The sequence below is a fragment of the Phyllostomus discolor genome, chromosome 13, assembly GCF_004126475.2.
Source record: "Phyllostomus discolor isolate MPI-MPIP mPhyDis1 chromosome 13, mPhyDis1.pri.v3, whole genome shotgun sequence".
NCBI classification, from domain to species: domain Eukaryota; kingdom Metazoa; phylum Chordata; class Mammalia; order Chiroptera; family Phyllostomidae; genus Phyllostomus; species Phyllostomus discolor.
Genome location: NC_040915.2, coordinates 2,005,122 through 2,027,088, shown reverse-complemented (window position 1 = coordinate 2,027,088; position 21,967 = coordinate 2,005,122). Strand labels below are relative to the sequence as shown.

General features: G+C 43.4%; 1 protein-coding gene and 1 non-coding gene across 4 annotated transcripts in view; one reads left to right on the top strand and one right to left on the bottom strand.

Annotated features, from left to right (window-relative positions):
- Positions 1-3,992: 3,992 nt before the first annotated feature.
- LOC114510479 lies at positions 3,993-4,130 on the bottom strand. Its single transcript, XR_003685657.1, has one exon. It is a non-coding gene; the product is annotated as a small nucleolar RNA SNORA7 (small nucleolar RNA).
- Positions 4,131-9,849: 5,719 nt separating this feature from the next.
- The window catches only part of ADAMTS19 (ADAM metallopeptidase with thrombospondin type 1 motif 19), a 244,175-nt gene continuing 232,057 nt past the window's right edge, over positions 9,850-21,967 (top strand). The window contains exons 1-2 of one of the 3 annotated variants that reach the window (XM_036014922.1): positions 9,850-10,006; positions 10,581-11,236. In XM_036014922.1, coding sequence (XP_035870815.1) covers positions 9,913-10,006; positions 10,581-11,236 — 750 coding nt within the window. In that variant the 5' untranslated portion in view covers positions 9,850-9,912. The remainder of the gene's footprint in view (positions 10,007-10,580; positions 11,237-21,967) is intronic. The other 2 variants (XM_036014923.1, XM_028528758.2) reach the window with 2 other exon arrangements.

The following is a 21,967-nucleotide window of genomic DNA, read 5'->3' as shown; positions in this document are numbered from 1 at the left end:
AATACTTCCTCAAGTCTATGGACCATTTTTTCATTCTCTTAACAGGGTATTTTTCAGAGAAAAAGCTTCTTAATATTGATTATTTTATTTTATGGATTTTATTTTTATGGATGAATAATAATATTTTATTTTATGCATTAATAATAATTATTATGACTTTACAGATCCTGACTTTGGTGTCATGTCTAAAAATTATTTCTTTAGCCTTAAGTCACAAAGACTGAGATTTTGTTCTATATTTTCTTCTAGAAGTTTTATGTTTTGTAGTTTTGTTTTATATTTAGATCTATGATCCATTTTGAGTTAATTTTTGCATGAAATTCAAGTTGAAGTTCTTTTTTTTCTCCTTGATATCCAGTTGTTCCAACCTCATTTATTGAAAAGACCATCTTTTCTCTTTTTTTTTTTGAGTTTCTTTTTTTATTATATTTTAATCATTATTCAAATACAGTTTTCTCCTTTTTAATCCCAATCCTTTCCCCCCTCCCACCCTCCCCACTTCCCTCCCATTACCACCCTCCCCTTAGTTTATGACCATGTGCCCTTTAAGTTTGTTCCTGTGAGCCCTTCCCACTGACCCCTTAAATTCCCTCTTCTCTCCCCTCCCATCACCATGAGCCTGTCCTCTATTTCAGTGTCTTTGGTTATATTTTGCTTGCTTCTTTGTTTTGTTATTTAGGTTCCTGTTAAAGGTGAGATCATATGGTATTTGTCTTTCACTGCCCGGCTTGTTTCGCTAAGCATAATGTTTTCCAGCTCCATCCACGCTGTTGCAAAGGGTAGGAGCTCCTTCTTTCTTTCTGCTGCATAGAATTCCATTGTGTAAATGTACCATAGTTTTTTGATCCATTCATTTACTGATGGGCATCTTGGTTGCTTCCAGCATCTAGCTATTGTAAATTGTGCTGCTATGAACATTGGGATGCATAGGTTCTTTTGGATTGGTGTTTTAGTATTCTTAGGATAGAGTCCCAGCAGTGGAATTGCTGGGTCAAAAGGCAGATCCATTTTTATTTTCCTGAGGAAGTTTCATACTGCTTTCCATAGTGGTTGTACCAGTCTGCAGCCCCACCAACAATGCACTAGGGTCCCCTTTTCTCCACAACCTCTCCAACACTTGTTGTTTGTTGAAAAAGACCATCTTTTCTCCATTGAATTGCTTTTGCACCTTTGCAAAAATTAGTTATGTGCTTGTGTGAAAATATTTCTGGACTCTATTCTGTTCCACTGATCTATGGAATATGGAATAGCAGTCTCTTGGTTACTATAGCTATAGCATGAACCTTAACATTAGGGAGTGTTGAGTCTTTGAACTTTATTGTTGTTTCTCAACTTTAAATTCTATTTAGTTCCCTCTGTGTGTGTACATACATATTTTAAAGATTTTATTTATTTATTTTTAGAGAGGGGAAGAGAGGGAGAAAGAGAGAGAGAGAGAATCAATGTGTGGTTGCCTCTCACATGGGCCCCACTGGGGACCTGGCCTGCAACCCAGGCATGTACTCTGATTGGAAATCGAACCTGCGATGCTTTGGTTCACAGCCCACACTCAATCCACTGAGCTATGCCAGCCAGGTCTTGTGTATATATTTTAAAATAGTTTGTCTATATCCATAAAATAATCTTGCTGGGATAGTAATAGAAATTGATATGAACAAAAAGATAATTTGGGGAGGATTGTCACCTTTACATGTTTATTCTTCCAACCTGTGAACCCATTATGTCTTTCCATTTATTTAGGAGTTTAGTTTTTATCACTGTCTTGTGGTCTTCAGCAAACAGATCCTACACATGTTTGATTAGACTTGCAATAGTTCATTGTTTCGGAACTTGTGTAAATGGTATTAAATATTTACTTTCCAATTGCTCATTGCTAATACATAGAAGTATGACTGAGTTTTGGTGTTGAACTTGTATCCTATAATCTTGAGATCTAAGAATTTTTATCGTTCTAAGAAATCTTTTTGCACTTATTTTGAGTATTTTCTACATAGACAATCATATCATTGGCAAATACGGGCATTTCTTTTTTTTCTCAATTTGTATTACTTGTATTTGTTTTTCTTGCTTTATTACACTGGTTAGGAATTTTAACACTATGTTGACTAGGAGTGGTGAGAGTAGACATCTATGCCCTGATCTTAGTTTTTAGAGGCATAACTTTCAGTCTTTCACTCTTAGCTATAGGTTTTTTTTTAAAGAAATGGATTATCTAGTTTAATTTCCCTTCTACTCCCTTTACAGTTTGCTAAAAGGTTTAAACATGCATGTATGTTGAATTTTGTTAAGTGCATTTTCTGCATCTATCTGTATACTCATGTGGTTTTCTTCCTTAGTCTGTTATTATGGTGAGGTACACTGACTGATTTTAGAATATTAAACTAGCCCTGCATTCCTTAAATAAATCTCACTGGTCATATTACATTATTCTTTTTATATATTGCTGGATTCAGTTTGCTAATATTTTGTTGGTTTTGCATCTACATTCATGAGGCATATTGGGCTTTCTTTTCCCTTTGTGTACTGGCTTTGTCTGGTTTTAGGATGGGAATGCTGCCAGCCTCATAAAATTAGTTGCAAACTATGGTCTTGTATTTTCTGGAAAAGATTATGTAGAATTGGTGTTACTTTAAAAACAAATGTTCAGTAGAATAAACCATTGAAACCATCTGAAACTAGAGACTTCTTTTTGAAAGATTTTTTAAACTACAAATTTAATTTTTTACTACCTTAAGAAAGTTTTTGGTCAAAGCCACATGGCGTTGGTAGGGCTAGAGGTGCTGGCTTATAGAAAAGTGAGGGAAACATTACTGGAAATTAAGGAAGGAGAATCCTTGTTATGTAGGGCATTAAGTTACAAACACTGTTGTCTGCAGTAGAAAATGGGCCTCGGAAACTGGTTTATCAAACTATTGACATTTCCAAATTTTTTTTTGTAGGTGCCACCTGGTTTCTCCCTGCTTCTAGAACATGTGAAAGGAGAAAAGATAAATTAAAGGAAGACTGTTAATAAAAAGCAGCCAGGACCAGATGGCTTTAAAATTGTTCAGCCTCTTTTTTCTGGAAAATAGTGCTAAAATTAAGAACAATTGCATCACAACAAGGATGAAATACAGGGCACTTTCAGGAAAGAATGGTCTAATGAGGAACCCAAAGTTTTGACTGTAGCATCCCTTGTTAAGAGCTCATAAAGATGACATGTGGTCATTCAGAGGATCTTCCCATTAGAATGAAGGCTCTCTAAAGTGTTTAAGTGTGTGTCTCCCAGATCCCTTCAATCAAACAGCAGGGCTTCTAAGAGGTATAAAAGCTCTGTTTCTCAGCTGTCTCATCATAAACTCAAGGTAGAGAAGGGTTTGTCTTCCAGAAATTTGAGGGTGTGGCCTTTGTCTAGTGGAGCAAATTCCATAAAGATTCACAGAAAACTCACAAAGTTTGGAAAACAGAATTACAGATGCAAAACCACTTCTGGACAGAAAGGGGCAGATAGATACTCTTAGATGGTGATATTCTTGATTTTGAGCTGATGTTTCAATAGGATGAATCTTTTGAGGGCCTTGGGAGGGGATGAATGTATTTTGCACATGGAGGAAATGCAAATAATTTGTGGCCAAAGGGCATAAATTCCCTCCAATGGTTTTAAAAATAGGTACATAATTTTTTTTTTTACTATTTCTCCCTTTGGGTGGGGACTGGATCTAGTGATTTGCTTCTAATGAATAGAATATGGTAGAAATGATGGTATGTTACTTTCAAGATTAGGTTAAAAGAAGACCACAGTTTATAGTTTGGGTGCTCTCACTTGGATTACTTGTTCTGAGGGAATACAAGTCATGAAAAGTCCTATAGAGAGGTCTGTGTGGCAAGTTTCCTGTCAACAGCAACGTGGCTTTGAAAACAGAACCTCTTGTTTAGTTACATCTTCAGAAACTATAGCCCTGGCTACAAGGGTGACTGCAATCTTTTTTTTAAAGGAGTAATTATTTTTTTGACATTGTTGCAGTGTCTTCCAATCACCAGCTACGGAGCAAGTGGGGAATGGAATGGGTACCTCTGCCAGGCTTGTTTTCCCTCCCGTCTCCAAACCTGGCAGAATAATAGCCATTCTCCAGATATGATCCTGGGAGGTTTAAAGGAGTAATATTTTAAAAAAAGATTTACTTATTTATTTTTAGAGGGAGGGAAGGATGGCAGAAAGAGAGGGAGAGAAACCTCAGTGTGAGAGAGAAACATTGATTGGTTGCCTCTCGTGCATGCCCCAAACGGGGATGAACCCACCACCCAGGCATGTGCCCCGACCCAGACTTGAACCGAGGACCCTGTGCTTTGCAGAGGGATGTCCACCCAACTGAGCCACACCAGCCAGGGATTTGACTGCTATCTTGTGAGAGACCCTGAGCCAGAAATCTCCAGCTTAGCTGCTCCTAGATTCCTGATCCTTAGAAATCATTTGTGATAATACATGTTTGTTGTTTTCAACTGCTAAGTTGGTTAGGTAGCCATAAATGAGTACTACACTCTCTACGGAGCTCACTTGTCTCTGGTACTTTGCCTGTAAATTCTAGTCATCTTGCCCTGTCTCCCCAGCTCTGCGAGTCTTCAGGGCTCTGTTCAGATTTCTCCTTCCGGGGCTGGAGCCAGGACACTGCCCCCAGCCAGTAAACTGGGGAAATTGGAGTGATCACCTCCCTATCTGCTTCCTTTCTCGAATAGCTCATAGTCCTAGGCTGCCTGTTGTCCAGTGTCTGAAAACCACTGTTTCTTGTTTGTTCTTACAGTTTTGTCCATTTTTCTAATTGCTTAAGGTGAGGATTAATGTGGTTCTTGTTACTCTATCGTGGCCAGGACTAGCTTAAGGCTTGAGGCCCACTTAGATGTGAGTGCTCCTGGGAGTTAGCATCCTCACTCAGCTCAGTGAAAGAGTTCTTTGTATTCCCTAAGAGTTTATGGTTTCCGGGAGGGGAAAAGATTTAAGATTAGCTTTAGGTATTGAGATGCTTCGAGCCAATAAGTGAGGAGAATGAAGAAGGGCTGGGGCATCAAAGCCAACTTTCTATGTAGAAAAACATGGGTTATAAAATGCAACATGTGAGCACTTTGTGTATTCGACAGCTGGGGTCCACTTACTCTGATGCTCGGTCACTTACCTCCGCCCCACAAAAGCAGTCCTTGGTTGATGCTAGCTAGCTACCATCTGGTGACATGCGTGTTGACCCATCTTAAGCAGCATATTTTTCCCACCTGTTCTTCTCTTTCCTTGAAGATTGGCAATGCACACACATGTCACAGTCCTGCCTTTTTCTCCTCTAGCTCACCATACACAATTTACTCCACTTCCAAATCAGGCTCGTCCTTGCTTTCACATCCTTACATATGTGAAATTTACTCAGAGCCACTTTAACTGATGCTCTTGTTTGCACATCTAAGTCTCTTCTAGTTGGGGCACAGAAATGTCCCACAAGCCATTTCCGTCTTTGGCCTGTTTGCTCTGTAAGCCAGCTAAGTCATGCTGGTAGTGAGGTTCAAAAACTGGAAGTGGAATAAAATACCATAAAGACATCAATTTCCATCATTTTCTAAAGCATCTCAGAGAATTTCCTGAGAATTTCCACACCTATTTGATGTAAATTGTTGAATTCGGTAGGGTGATGAAAAAAAGGTATATAAAAGCAATCATTCCTATCTTTCAAAAATTGATAGTTTAGTAGGAGAAATCAGGATACAAGTCATTACAACCCAAATGATTTATAAAAGCCTTTGAAAATATACCAGTAAATTATAATAGTATTTCAAATGCGAGAAAGAGAAGAGCTTGCTGGGAATTAGGCAAACCTCTCTGTGACCATCGAGATTAACATCTACTGTGAGATAGAGTAACAGCTGGCATGGATTATGCTTTGGTAGTGGGCAGAAAAAGGCAGAGATGGGAATTTACATAGGCAACCTGTACTTCTGAGGAATATATTAATTTAATCACATAACTCATTTGTTTTAAGGAAGCAAACATTTATTCTGATAAATGCCTATAATTTAATATGCATTCCTACAATTTTACTGATATTTTTGTTATTGTTAAAATTATATCAGAAACATTTAAGGCATATGCTTGTGGAGGTGTTTCATTGAAACTAGCTTTCTGGACTTCCGGCAACATGGAGGAATAGGTGGACGTACCGTACCTCCTCGTACAACCAAGATTAGAAAACCAATAATTTACAACAATAATTTACTATCAGAATAACACCCAGATCCGGCAGAGGATTTATCTGAATGGAAGTCAGGCAGCCAAGAAGTTGAAGTAGACGCGTTCATCCGTACTGGTAGGAGAAGACGAGCCAGCGGGCGCGGGGCTGGCTCCGGTCGGCACCGTGCGGAGGTCGGGGGAAGGTTTGGCACGAATCGGCGCAAAAGCCATCCGGCGCGCAAGAAGGCAGCGGTGATCCCTGAGTACGCAAGCTGCGGCTGGCAGACCCAGAGGGGCAGCGATTGTGGACCAGGGCAGAACTCGCGGCCCGGAAGCCCAGACAAGGGTCTGAGTCCAGGGGAACGGAACTACCGCCATTGTTTTCTCCCCCCCCACTCCCGCTTCCGCCCCGCCCCCACATATAACGTCACAATCTAGCGACCAGGGTGCCCAGCCCCGGTGAGCACCTAAGGCTCCGCCCCCCACCGTAACAAGAGCCACCAGACTGGAAAAAAAAAAAAAAGAGAGACAGGGGAAAAAAAAAAACCCATGTTTTCAACAGAGCAGATCAGTCCCCCAGGACTCATCCTTTTGAGCGACCAAGAATTAGCCAATCTATCAGATGCGCAGTTCAAAACACTGGTGATCAGAAAGCTCACAGAACTGGTGGATTTTGGACGACATCTAGATGAAAGAATGCAGATTACCATAAAACAGTTGCAGGAAGACAGGCGGAGGAGAGCCAATAGTGAAAGGAAGGAATATGAGTCTCAAAACAATACAGTGGACCAGAAGGAAGATAGAATCAACCAAGCAGGAAAGCATAATGAAATAAGAATTCAAAAAATTGAGGAAAAGATTAAGAGCATCCAAGACACCTTTAAACGTTCCAATATCCGAATTATAGGGGTACCAGAATCAGAAGGGGAAAAGCAACAGATTGAGCATGTATTTGAACAAATAATAAAGGAGAACTTCCCCAATCTGGCAAAGGGAACAGTCTTCCAAGAAATCCAAGAAGCTCAGAGAGCCCCAAAGACGTTGGACCCAAGAAGAAACACACCAAGGCACATCATAATTACATTAGCCAAGGTAAAAACGAAGGAGAGAATCCTAGAAGCAGCAAGAGGTAAGGGGACAGTCACCTACAAAGGAGTTCCCATCAGACTGTCAGCTGATTTCTCCAAAGAGACCTTACAGGCAAGAAGGGGCTGGAAAGAAATATTCCAAGTCATGAAAGACAAGGACCTACATCCCACATTGCTCTATCCAGCAAAGCTCTCATTTAGAATGGAAGGGCAGATAAAGTGCTTCTCAGATAAGGTCAAGTTAAAGGAGTTCATCACCACCAAGCCCTTATTTTATGAAATGCTAAAGGGACTTATCTAAGAAAAGAAGATAAAGAAAAGACATGTATAGTAAAGGACAGCAAACTCACAAATATCAACAACCACACCTAAAGCAAAACCAAAAGAAACGAAGTAAACAATTAGAACAGGAACAGAACCACAGAAATGGAGGGCACATGGAGGGTTAGCAGCAGGGGGGTGGGAGGAGGAGAGAGGGGGAAAAGGTATAGAGAATAAGTAGCATAGAATGTAGGTTGAAAATAGATAGGGGGAGGGCAAGAATAATACGGGAAATGTAGAAACTAAAGAACTCATAAGTATGACACATGGACATGAACTAAAGGGGGAAATGTGGGTGGGAGGGGGGTACAGGGTGGAGGGGAGAGAAGGGGGGAAATGGGACAACTGTAATAGCATAATCAATAAAATATATTAAAAAAAAAGAAACTAGCTTTCTGTCTTAATGACTTGCTGTACTTATTAAGCACAAACTGCATCTGATTTCTTGTCTGGTTTTAAGTCTGTATAATTGAGTCCCATAAAAAGGTGTAGCTTCCTAAGTAACTCAGATATTTCTTGAGTTAAGAAATATCCAGTTATTTCTGGATACCCACACCCACCCTCATAACTCATTTTAGAGCTTTTACAAGATAAGGTTTGGAGAAAAACACTCTTGACAAACTTACCTAGAGGGTCTTCATGTTTGTTTTTAAATGCTGGACCACTCAAGAATGTTTCTGGGACTCAGCTTAGCCAAACAATGGCTTTCCTTTGAAATAAGATCGCCTGCCTCTCTGAAAGGCATAGTAGCCACCTTTGACACAAGGAACAGAAGGTAAAATAACCAAGGAGGTGGGGAACCAACCTCAGTGCTGGCATTTTAAAGAAATTGATTTGCATTCACTCTTATTTCTAGGTGTCTGGCCTGGCCCAGAGGGTGCAAATGGCAGGTTAGATCAATCACCTTTGAGTCTGATCTGAAATGTTTGGTGTGGCCAAGAAAAAAATGTGTGTAGGTGCCCTGAAGAGCAGCAACAAAGGAGGCAAAAATAGGTAAGGTTGAATTTCCTCCAAAGACAGAAATAGCTATGACATATTTAACGCACAAAAAAGTAAGAGGCAAATTAATCTCACCTGGCTTGATATTTTTAGAATACAATATTTAATATTGGTCCCCTTAATCTCAGTCTTATTAGGAGTCTGTGTGTGTGTGTGTGAGAGAGAGAGAGACAGAGAGAGAGACAGAGAGAGATGGAGAGAGAGAGAGAGAGGGAGAGGAGAGGGAGAGAGAGAGAGAACCAGTGAATGGAAAACTGGAAGATAAGGTGGGATAAGGGGCTCTGAATTGTCAGGTCTGTCCTGGGACTCTTCCAAGCACACTCCGTGATGAATTCCATTATCTCCAGGCTTAGAAAATTCCTGGAGACAAAGATGGGAAGAAAAGTCAACGGTCTTTGGTAAACAGGGCGGCAGCGTTGAGCTCAGGTCTGCACTAAGCTTTGCTTGTGTGACGTGCGGTGGGGGAGACCTCGACCGGAGGAGGAGTCTGAGCAGTGGGTGGGGCTAGAAGAGGGAGGCACTTCTACCTGCTCACACCTCCGCTGGGGGTGGGTGAACGGGTGCGGTGTGAGGATGCAAATCAGGCTCCCAGAGCAGCCAATCAGGAGTCAGGTGAGGAAATTTGGGTCCCCACCCCATCCCAACCGGGCTTGTGAGCACGTGTGCGGTGTTCTGGGACCTTTGTCCCGCAAAGTCACACTTGGCGGGCAACCTGGGCTCCTTTTTCTCCCTCATACCCTACCTCGCGAGTCGAGTCTCCCCCTCATCCCCCGACAAGTTAGCTCCCGCGCAGCTGCGGGTGAGAGCCTGAAGCACTAGTCTCGAGGCGCGTGCGGACACGGCCACGCCAGGTTGCTGGGACATCGGCACCAAGCCCTGGCGGCTAGGCGCGGGTGCACGCGGTGAGCCTCGGTCCGGACACCACGGCTCTCCTGCCCGCGCGGGGCTGTCCTCCCTCCGTCTCCAGGCAGCCTTGCCCGCCTCGCGCTTGCGGGTTCTCGGCTTACTGTGGGTCGGTCCTGTGGGGCTCCGGAAACTCCTGCAACGTCCAGAACACAGAAAATAGACTCATCACCTAACTCGCCAGGGAGCCTGAGAGCTGCGGGGCTGTGGCGTTGCCTGCCCCCGCTCCTCCCCCCCCCCCCCCCCCGCCTGTGCTCGGGCAGCCTCTCCGAGTCACACAGCACCCCCCCCCCCCCCGCCCCCGGCAGACAAAGGGCCTGGGCAAACTCGCCGCCCGGCCTCCTTGCGCTCGGGGAGGCGGTGGATCGCGCAGAGAGGCGCGCGCGGGGCAGGGAGCTGCGGCCGCAGGAGCGCGAGATGGGGAAGAGCCGCGAGATGCGCCTGGCTCACCTCTGCTGCTGCTGCTGCCTCCTTTACCAGCTGGGGGTCTTGTCGAATGGGATCGTTTCAGGTAAGTGCTGCAGTGACTTGCGGCTTGCTCTCCAAGGTCCCCAGCGGAGACCGGGAACGCACGGGTCAGCAGGGCTGGTGCGGCCCATGCGCAGCGAGCAGGGTTCAGTGGGCAGCAAGGAAAGGAGCGAGCGGGCGCGCAGGAGGGGGTCACGCTCCTGAGCCAAGCGCCGTTCTCCAGGCCTTTTAAAAAACCATCCTGAAAGGGCTCGTTTTCCTCTATGAGAGTAGTGATGTTTGCAAAGGTACGTTACAGCACCTGGAGGAAAACTGGGAAGGCCATACACCGGTAGCGCTGCTCTGGCATGCACTTAAGAAAATTATTTAATTGTGCTGGAGTCTTGCACCTTTCCACAACCAAGCGCTGTCACCAGACGTGTCTGCCCCACTCCCTCTCCCCTCCCCCCGCCTTATAATCGTACTTTTATTTTGAAAACGCTGGGTTCTGTAATCCGATCGCAGGGCTTCAGGGGTTGCTGGAGTTTCAGGGGCTAGACGGGTGGTCTCCAACGCCTGTGAGCCTGGGCATGCTTGTGCACTTTCAGCCCGCACTTCTCTGTCTGCCCCGCCCGCAGGGCTGCAGTTCGCCCCGGACCGGGAGGAGTGGGAAGTCGTGTTTCCTGCGCTCTGGCGCCGGGAGCCGGTGGACCCGGCCCGCGGCAGCGGGGTCAGCGCGGACCCGGGCTGGGTACGCGGGTCCCGGACTCCAGCGGCCAGCAGCTCCCGCGAGGTGCGCTCCGTGGCCCCGGCGCCGCCAGAGGAGCCCGTGGAGGGCCTGTCCGAGCCCCGGCCCCCGCCGCTGCCCCCGCCGCCGCCGCCGCCGCCGCAGGAGGGCGAGGAGGACGAGGAGTTTGAGTCGCAGGAGCTGCCTCGGGGATCCGGCGGGACTGCCTCTGTGTCCCCGGGCGCCCCAGCCTCCTGGCAGCCGCCGCCGCCCCCACGGCCACCCCCGTCTCCGCCCCCGGCCCTGCACGCCGAGCCGGAAGGCGACGAGGTGCTGCTGCGGATCCCGGCCTTCTCCCGAGACCTCTACCTGCTGCTCCGGAGAGACGGCCGCTTCCTGGCGCCGCGCTTCGAGGTGGAGCAGCGGCCGAGCCCTGGCCAGGGCCCCACGCGGGCAGCCGCCACCCCGGGCCCTCCCGCGCCGCCCGACGCCGCCTGCTTCTACACCGGGGCGGTGCTGCGGCATCCCGGCTCCCTGGCCTCTTTCAGCACCTGTGGAGGTGGCCTGGTAAGTGCCCTCCTTCCCCACGTCCCACTTCCCCTGCCACTCCCCCTCCCCCACTGACCAGGCTGATGAGCTTGCATCTCACTCGCTTCCAAAGTGCTCGCCCTGAACTTCACCCCAGACCTCACCACCATCCCTCAGGAGTCCTCAACGCTTCCCTCCTAGCGAACGTCTCCAAGGCCGTCAGTGAACCTGAAGGCTCATTGGGTGGATTCGTAATTCGTAGACTTCTCCTTCCAGATGCTTATACGTTTCTTCTGAACACTATAGGAAACTCTTGCCCCTGGTTTTACTTCTTTCTGTTTTCCAAAATAAGCCCACCACGTGGTGTCTTTCAGGAGGTTGGAAGACAACCAATCTGCTCACTGATGAATCTCCTCTGTGTGTGCCCCTCACCCCAGTTCCTCATCAGCTATCTTATAGTTTTTTTTTATGTCCTACTTCCAATCTGTCAGAACAGTTCTCTAAATTACATTCTGACGACTGCCTGTAATTTAAACACATCCACAGCCACGTTGGACAGTTGCTCACGCATCCCCTGAAGGGCAGGAGCTGGGCAGGACCAAATGGAAAGGCTGGGAGCTGTTGACTAAGGGCTGACCTTAGAATCCAGTCTGTGTGCAGAGGGTTATGGTCCCGTGGTTTAACACGAGCTTTCCTAAGGTCTCCACTCGATCTGACATAGCTCCTTTTCTTCTCTCCACTGCATGGGAGAAGGAGCAGGCTGAGGGCTTCGGAAGAGGCCTGTTGGAACTGGAGAGCGAGAGCCATGTATTTGCTCTGCCTGAAAAATAGAGGTCATCATTTGCTTTCCCCCCTCTGCCTTGGTGCAGGGTTTGGGATAATTGTTACCTTCTGTAAGTCGGCCTTTACTTGTGGTAAGGGGGGCATAGCATAAAAGTCACTGTTTGAACCATTTTTAGGTGTCTACTTCACTTTTGCACTCCCACTGTTGTTCAGCCTCCATCACCATGGCCTTGACTGTTGGCTTAAGGCAAAACCCACAAAATACAGACCTGTGACCTGTGTCCTCATTTTGTTGTCCCTACCCTGCCCCTGGTGAAATCCATGAGGACTCGTCTGAAAAGCAACCTATTTGAAGGAAAACCTAATAGTAATTATTTTATCCATTTCAAAGTACTTCATCTTTCTGGATCTCATTTTCTGTATTTATAGGAGGAAATATCAGCACATTCAAAGCTACCCAAAGCCATGAAATGGGAAAAGATGGTTAAAAATTTAAACAAAATGAAACTGGAACTTTTTATCTATCTCCTCCTAAGGTCCCTTAGTCAAATGATGTAAATTACTTCATGGGGCTGTATTTTACCAGATGCTCATAGTGATGAATATTCAAATATGAAAACTTTTAGCTATGAGTAAAAGGAAAAATTGGCATGGAAAAATCACATGAAAAGCTTTGAAAATGTTTCTTGTGGAACCGATGTGTGAACACTTCGTGGGCAGGGGGTACATTTTGTGGGGATTTCATTGTCCACTAGTTTTTGGCCAGGGATTAAATAATTACATATAGAAAGTTCTTGGTGTGATGGAAGGAATAGGGGATAAAGCATTACACTGTGTTGAAATGTGGGCTTTCGGTCACATTTTCCAAATGAGCTATGCCTTCTCTCCATACTTACGGGAGCAAAGTGAGAATTATGAGTAGGTTTTTCATAGACTGAATAGGAGTCTGACACACCTCCCTGTTTATCATGTTGGACTTCACTCACTTTTCCTATTAGCCACATATGTATACGTTCCGAACTGGGAAGTCTTTGTTATTGAGGAAAACGGACATTGCCAGCAATACAGTATAGCAGTCAGACGCCGAGTAGAGAGTTAGGCAAGTAGCCAAGGAGGGTGGGTTTGTTAGTCCAGACTCCACCATGCCAGCCCTTCCCCTCTGAGAGTGGGTGAGGAAAGAGCGTGCTTTGCTGTCTGAGCCCTGACATTGGCTTGTTTCCCGATGATTGACATGTCCCCTGCCTCTCTGGGATTCAGTTTGCAAAAGGAAAGTGAGACAGTTGGGTGATTTCATTAAAAAATTAGATGATAGAATTAAAGTCCGACTGCATGTGAAATGTATTCTTGGTCCCGTGTTAGGGGCTCACAGGGCGGGAGGACATCACATACAAGTGGATGTGCCATAGACCATCACGAAAGCCACACACTGACGTGATAAATCAGCTGTTGTGCCTGAGGTGACGTTTTCCTTGGGGAGCTGGAAAAGGCTTCCCCAAGTTTAACTGGATTTTTAAACCTGGGAGGCTTTCTCTTGGCAGAAAAGGGGCTGAGGAGTGTTTTCAGATGGAGGGGGAGAACCTGAGTGGACATGTGGAGGTGCAGCGTGTACCAAGGGAATGAAAACAAATCTCCTGTGACTAGCCCAAAAGGTGCAATAAGGCAAAAGGACCAGAAATAGCAGGGTGATCAGACCTCAAAAGCTCCCTGTGCTAGAGCAGGGCTTCCTCTGGCTACATTTTTGCTTCTCTCCACTTCCAGAAGTCTGGGACCCTGGTATTCTACTGGGAGGAGTCCTGATGCCTTCATAAGAGGGCGAGTTATTTGTAAATGCTACTGCCTTTAATTTGCCACAGCGTTTCCTAATCAGTGAATGAAGCTTTCTGGTTGTCAGTGGCACAGAAAGAGCAGGTCATCGCCAAGTGTACCTTCCCTCCCCCTGCCAGCAGCGATGCCTGCTGGGGCCCGAACTGCTCAATGCCTTCTGGGTAGTTACATATCTGCAAGTATCCAAAGCTCCCTTTCAAAGGAGATAGATTGTCGCTATTCAGTATTGCACAGCGGTGAACATTTATGAAATTGGCCATTCATTCTCCAGACATCAATCTAACTTGTGCTGGGAAGGGGAAAATGCTAGAATTGGGAAGTTGGGTGCAGAGTCAGCTGCCGCCTTTTCAAAGTCCCCACTTAATCCTTCTGGGTCTCATTTTCCCTACTTATAAAATGCACGAATTGTATTATATATCTAGCAGGCGATGTATGAAGTGTTCCTACTACTTCTGTTTCTCTTTATTAGTCTCTAATATTGAATCATAATCTAATTTGAGCCATATATTCCATCAAAGAGGCACACAAATATAATGGTAAGCAATGAAATGTATTGATCAATGAAATGTATGTACACAAAGGCAAGGCTTTGTGTAGATACCCAGAATACAAAAAGATGTAGGAGAAGTCTTGGTTGATTTCAAGAAGCACTGAGCCTGGCCTGCCAGTCACAAGTGTCAACTAGGAAACAGAACAGGTGGAGATATGTACAAACATAGGGAGGCCCCAAGTGCTGTGAGGGTACTATCTTGTTCATTTCATTTCCACAACATTGTAAGACATCTAACTTTTAGTAGACAGTACCAATCATTTGCAGTGCCTTATGTGTTAAATAACAATCTCTAAAAAATTAAAATACAGAAAAGCAACACATTAAATTCTGTGGAAGAGTGCAACAATTATGGTTCCTCCAAGTTAACACGACACACACACACACACATACCCCCCGCTCTCTAGGCGCTGGGCCACGGCACGCCAATCAGGGCATACCCTGCTCGCCTGTGGTTCTCTTTACATGGACTGTCGAAATGACTACCAGTCATATTTAGATTATTTTTCCAGGATGATAAAGAGTGACTCCTAAAAACTTTACTTAAATTTAGAGTTTTACACAGTAGTCATTTTGATTCATTCTTCATATAGAATCTGTAGCTTTGTGTAAATACAATCTTTTTTTTTTTTTTTGCAATTTACTCCCTCACATAAATTAAAGTATTTGATGCCATGGCAAGTGTTGAACCCTTAAATACTCGGAGGACCTGTTTTGGACAAGGTAGTTTATCAAGTACCAGCATGAAAGGGGGGGACAGGGTAGTCAGGGCAGGGGTGGGGGAGGGTAGTGCACCCTAGGAGATCTGGGGGAAAAGTAGACTCAGCATCCAGATGGAAAAAGTAAGATTGCAGACGAATCTCACACATCTATCTTCCTTGTTCGCTTGAGCCAAATCTCAGGAGTGACAGAAGAGATACTCGAAACAAATCTAAAGCAGTATAGAGAAGAAGGCCGTCAGCGCATCAGGAACTTTGAATACCTCTGGGAAGACTGGAACAGTTTGGATGGGATTAATGGAAAACACACACAGACATTAGAAAACATCTGTGAATGGTGGGAGCCATGCCAGAGGAGCTGCTGCACACGCAGCGGGCAGAGAGGGCCCCAGAACAGCCACGCCTTGGCTTGCTCTGATCTCCACTCACGCCAACACGTGGAGGCCAAACCCGTGTCCCCGGGCAGGAGCAGAGAGCAGAGACCGAGCTTTCCTGGGCTGGTGGGTGACATCGGAGGATCCAGAGTCTTCCACCCTCCAAAGATGAGTTATTGCTCCCTGCACCCAGTGGAAGGTCCCACCTGACTTGTCAGACAATAGGAGGAGAGCCAAGAAACTTAACTGTCAGCAGACAGGTGAGCAGGGAAATCAGGCAGAGGTGCGCTGACACCCAAGAAGGCCTTTTAAGAAAATGAGCCGTGTGAAAGAGCCATCAAACTCTGGTCAGTTAATACATTAAGCAACAAAATTAGTAGAATAAATAGAATCCTTTAACAGAAAACTAAGAGTGGATATATATTCATGAAAAAATAAATTTAAAAAACAAGAACAGCTTCTAAAAAAGGAACAGCTTTATTTTGGAAAAAAGTGATTAGAGACAATGAAACTAAATTTTTTGATCATTATAATGAAAAACTTCACTGATGAACTGATCAGTAAGTTTGTGATCTTGAAGATCAAACTCAGAAATTATTCCAGAACATAATATAAGGACAAATAGATGAAAATTATGAAGGAAAAATTATGAGCCATAAATCATAGATCTAGATGGTCCAAATATCTCTAATAGTTTTCATTCTTAAAATAAGTTATAGGGTAGAATTTCTAAAATGTATGCAGCATACTCTTAATATTCCTTCCTAACTCAGCACACCAAAATGTGCATCACCAGCCGGCCCTTGGAGGTAAGGCCAGACCCTACCCACCGCTCCAAGTGCAGGCCAGGTAAGGGGAGCCTTACTTGGTGCGCACCAAACCAATTTCCAAAATAGACTTCTGTACTTAGAACAAAAATTAAAGGCAAGTGCAAGGCAACCAATGTGTGAAATCCTAGACTTGTAAATATTTTGCATCTTTTTTCATTTATTTTTTAATCAAACATATTGGGTTAACATTGGTTAATAGTGTTACGTGAATTTCGGACGTCCAACTTTATAATACATCTGTGCTCCAGTGTGTGCTCACCACCCAAGGACTAGTCTCTTGTCACTGTCTGTTCCACCCCTTCAGCCTCTTCTTTCTCCCTCCACCCCCCTTTCCTTCTTGTTACCACCAGTCTGCTGTCTGTGTCTGAGCCTGGTTTTTGTTTGCTTATGTATCGCTTTTTGTTTTCTGTCCCACATATGTGTGATATCATGTAGTTCTTGCCCTTTTCCATGGAGTCATTTCACTTAGCATAATGCTCACAATCCATCCGTGTTGTCACAGGTGGTAGTATTTCACCTTTTTAATGACTGAGTACTATTCCATCGTGTCTGTGTACCACACCTGTCTCTAATCATTTGCTGAAGGGCACTGAGGTTGTTTCCATGCCTTGGCTACTGTGCTAACGCCACAGTGAACATTAGGGTGCATATACCTTTATGAATAAGTGTTTTCAAATCTTTTGCAATTGTTTCATCCCAAATGAAATTCTATCTATCTATCTATCTATCTATCTATGTATCTATCATCTACTACCTCTCTATTTTTAGCAACTTATCTATCTCAAGGTTTTCCAGAATCTTCATGGAAGCACATCTTTTGCACTGATAGTTCATTGCCTGTCAATGTTGAGTGTTTGATTAAATTATGCAGTTACAGATGTCGTGCCTACTTGTGTTCGAATGAATACAGCTGACTGAGGCTTGGTAGACATGCAGGCCTCCTGGTGGAAATCATTGTGCGCATCAAGAAGCGGAAGCAGTCCACACACTGGGAGCATTGGCATGCAGTGCTCATGCTTTGTGGATGGTGGATGGAGTGTCGATTCAGTGATCTGGGTTGAATTGGCTGGTATAACCAGTGTTGTGTCAGGTAGCTGTTAAGAGGACATTTTTGTATCAGAAACAAATTTGTCAGAGAGGAAAGAGACATACCTTCTGACTGAAGGACTAATCACTATGCTGAGAGTGGCATAAACAGAGACCCAAACCTACACCCATTGTGGCAGAGTGGTAGCAGACCAAAGGTGAAGAGAAAATTGTGTAAGCTTAATGAAGGAAAGGTGACCTACAATGCGATGAGTGTCCGAATGCCATTATAGATTGGACCAGCAATGCTAGCAGCTAAAGAAACATGAGTTGGTAGCTCTAGGGTTCTGAGGAAACATGATTTTGAATTCTGGGCACATTCATACTACCATTTAAACCCAAAGGCAAATTAAAATTATTTTCAAAATCATAAAGACTCACACTTGTGAAGGGGGAATGGGACAACTGTAATAGCATAATCAATAAAATATATTATGAAAAAAAAAGACTCACGCTTTACCACAAAGAACCTCCAGTGAGTTATGCAGTGAAGACTTCCACCAGCACCCTCCCCAGATTGTCACTCAGCGTTCCTTCCTAGCGGTAGCCAGGGCTATTTGTTTCCAGTGTGCGGCGGAGAGGTAGCCGAGGCATAAACAAATATGTATGTATAAATTTATAGCTCTTAAACCCACATTACTTGCACACATGTGAGATTATTACACGAGTGCATAGAAAGGTTCCCTTTTTTCGTAGCTCTGCTTTATCTGCAGGTATGCACCATATTCTACATGACCATTTGGCATCGATGTGCATTTGATCGATTCCAGTATTTTCTTACTATAAACTGAAAAATAAATAGGACTCTGTAGATATGCCCTTTTGCCAACATAACAAATATTATGTAAGGGCACGTGCATCTGTGATCTGGGGAGATACTGCCTGATTGCACCCTGTGACGTGATGACAATTTGCTCTGCCAGGCCCTCAGGGTGTGAGAAGATGTCTTTCTCCTATGCCGCTACCACGATGGGCATTAGCACCACGTTTTGACCTTTGTGAAGTCACTAGGCAAAAACATGTCATTTCAATGTGCTTTTATTTATTTATCTTTGTATTATGATGAGACTGAGATCTTTTCATGTTTTTATTCTTATTTTCTTTTCTGTAAATGTTCATATGCCCTACTCATTTTTCTGTTAGGTTTTTGGTCTTTTTCATTTAAAATTTTAGAGCTCTCTTTTTTCAATTTTAATATTAACTTTTTCAATTTCGGTTGTGATTCAATATTATATTAATTTCAGGTGTCCAGTACAGTATTTGACATTTATATAACTTATGAAGTGTTCCCCCGCCCCGTAAGATGACTTCCTGCCTGGCAAGGGTATTACACATGGTTATTATAACATTATTGACTGTGTTTCCTGTGCTGTGCTTTACCCCCATGACTGCTTTGTAACAACCAATCTGTGCTTCTCTGTCCCTTTGTCTTTTTTACCCAACTGTCTGATCCCCTCCCCTCTGGCAATACTCAGTCTGTTCTCTTTATCTAGGAGTCTGTGTCTGTTTTGTTTGTTTGTTTATTATTTTGTTTTTTAGATTCCATATAAATGAAATCATATGGTATTGTCTTCCTCTGACTGACTTATTTCACTTGGCATAATACCCTCTAGTTCTATCCATGTTGTTGCAAATTATAAGATTTTTTCCCCACATTTAATTTTTTAAATTATATTTTATTGTTTGTTCTGTTACTGGTGTCCCTACTTTTTCCCCTTTGTCCACCTCTACCCAATCCCCCCAGGCAATCCCCACATCGTTGCCCATGTCCATGAGTCAAGCATACGTGTTCTTTTGCTGGTCCCTTCACCTTCTTTCATTCAGCCCCCTCTTCCCCTCTGCCCTGTGACAGATGTCGGTGTGTTCCATGTATCTGTGCCTCTGATTCTATTTTGTTCCCTAGTTTACTTTGTTCATTAGGTTGCACAGATAAGTGAGATCATATGGTATTTGTCTTCCACTGACTGGCTTATTTCACGTAGCATGATAATTTCCAGGTCCATCCACGCTGTCCCCAAAAGTACGAGTTCCTTCCTTTTTACTACTGCATAGTATTCCATTGTGTAAATGTACCACAGCTTTTTTATCCACTCATCTACTGGTGGACACTTAGGCTGTTTCCAGACCTTGGCTATTGTAAATAATGCTGCCATGAACATTGGGGTGCATAGGTTCTTTTGAAGTAGTCCTTTGGGATTCTTAGGATATCTTCCCAGAAGTGGATTCTCTGATTGATAAGGCATTTTCATTTTTAATATTTTGAGGAAACTCCATACTGCTTTCCACAGTGGCTACATCCACAGTATGTGAGGGTTCCCTTTTCTCCATATCTTGTGAAGAAAACAAACAACAGGCTTGTTTGTTGACTTATTGATGATGGCCATTCTTGACAGGTGCAAGATGATATCTCATTGTGGTTTTAATTTGCATCTCTCTGATGATTAGTGATGTTGAGCATCTTTTCATATATCTATGGGCCATCTGTATGTCCTTTTTGGAGAAGTGTCTGTTTAGGTCCTATGCCCATTTTTTAATGGGATTGTTTGTCTTCCTGGTGTTGAGTTGTATAAGTACTTTATGTATTTTGGAAATTAACTCCTTATTAGATGTATCATTGGCAAATATGTTCTTCCATTTGGTGGATTCCCTTTTCCTTTTGTTGATGGTTTCTTCCGCTGTACAGAAACTTTTTAGTCTGATGTAGTGCCATTTGTTTATTTTTTCCTTTGTTTCCCTGGCCCTGAGAGATATATCAGCAAAAATATTGCTACACATAATGTCTGAGATTTTACTGCCTATATTTTCTTCTAGGATTTTTGTGGTTTCATAATTTATATTTAAGCTTTTATACGTTTTGAGTTTATTATTGTAAGATTTCACTCTTTTTTATGGGTGAGTAACATTCCATTGTATATATGTACCACAGGTTTTTTTATTCACTCATATACTGATGGGCACTTGGGCTGCTTCCATAGGTTGGCTATTGTAAATAACACCACAGTGAAGATAGGGGTGCTTATGTTCTTTCAAATTAGTGTTTCATGTTTCTTAGGATATATTCCCAGAACTGGATTCTCTGGGTGATAAGGAAGCTTCATTTTTAATTGTTTGAGGAAATTCCATACTGCTTTCCACACTGACTATACTAATCTGCATCCCACCAATAGTGCAAAAGGGCTTCCCTTTCTCCACATCTTGCCAGCACTTGTTATTTGTTGATTTATTGGTGATAGCCATTCTGACAGGGTAAAAAGATGTTTCATTGTGGTTTTAATCTGCATTTCTCTGACGATGAGCATCTTTTCATGTCTATTGGCCATCTGTATGTCCTCTATGACGAAATGTCTATTCAGGTTCTCTACCCATTGTTAATTGGACTTTTTTTTAGGTGTTGAGTTGTACAAGTTCCTTATAAATTTTGGCTACTAACTCCTTATCAAATATGTCATTGATGAATATCTTCTCCCATTCAGTGGGTTGTCTTTTTGTTTAGTTGGTAGTTTCCTTCACTGTGCAAAATCTTTTTAGTTTAATGTAGTTTCGTTTATTTTTTGTTTCCTTTGCCTGAGGAGATATATCAGAAAACATTAAATGTTGCTAAGACAAATGTCAGAGACTTTACTGCCTATGTTTTCTTCTAGGAACTTAGTGATTTTGAACCTTACATTTAAGTTTTTAGTTTCTTTTTGAGTTTATTCTTGTATATGGTGTAAGAACATTGTCTAGTTTCATTATTTTCACATGTATTGGTCCAATCTTCCCAACATCATTTACTGAATAGACTGTCTTTACCCCATTGTGTATTCTTGCCTTCTTTGTCATGTATTAATTGACTATAAAGATGTGGGTTTATTTCTGGGCTTTCTGCTCTGTTCTGTTGATACATATGTCTATTTTTATGCCAGTCCCATGCTGTTTTGATTACTATAGGCTTGTGCTATAGTTTGATATCAGGCAGTGTGTCACCTCCAGCCTTGCCATTCTTTCTTAAGGTTGCAGTGATGATTTGGGATCTTTCATGGTTCAACATAAATTTTTGTGTTTTTTTCCTTTTCTGAGAAAAAAGCCATTAGTATTTTGATAAGGATTGCATTGAGTCTATAGATTGCTTTGAATTTTTTTGTATCTTCAGTTTCTTTCCTCGATGCCTTATACTTTTTTGAGTACAAGATTTACTTCCTTGGTTAAATTTATTCCAAGGTATTTTACCTTTTTGTGCAACTATGAGGTCTGTCCAGAAGGTATCCAGCCATGTACCATGAAAAATAAAGACAGTTACTGAAGAAGATACAAGAAACATCGTACACAGGACAGTGATGCCTCAGTCCCCTTCAAACTAGGCAACTGGGGACCTCACACAGTTCTCTCAGTCACCATCAGCTCACAAGTTGTATTTTCCTGAATCTCATCAATGGTCTGAAATCTCTTCCCTCTCAAAGGTGATCTTGGCTTTGGGAAAAGCCAGAAGTCTCAGGGCACCAAATCTAGGCTTTAGTGAGCTAAGTCATCTGGGTGATTCAATGTTTTGCCAGAAAACTCTGCAAGAGACATGATACATGAGTGGGCACTTTGTCATCATGAAGCAGCCAGTCACCAGTTGCCCA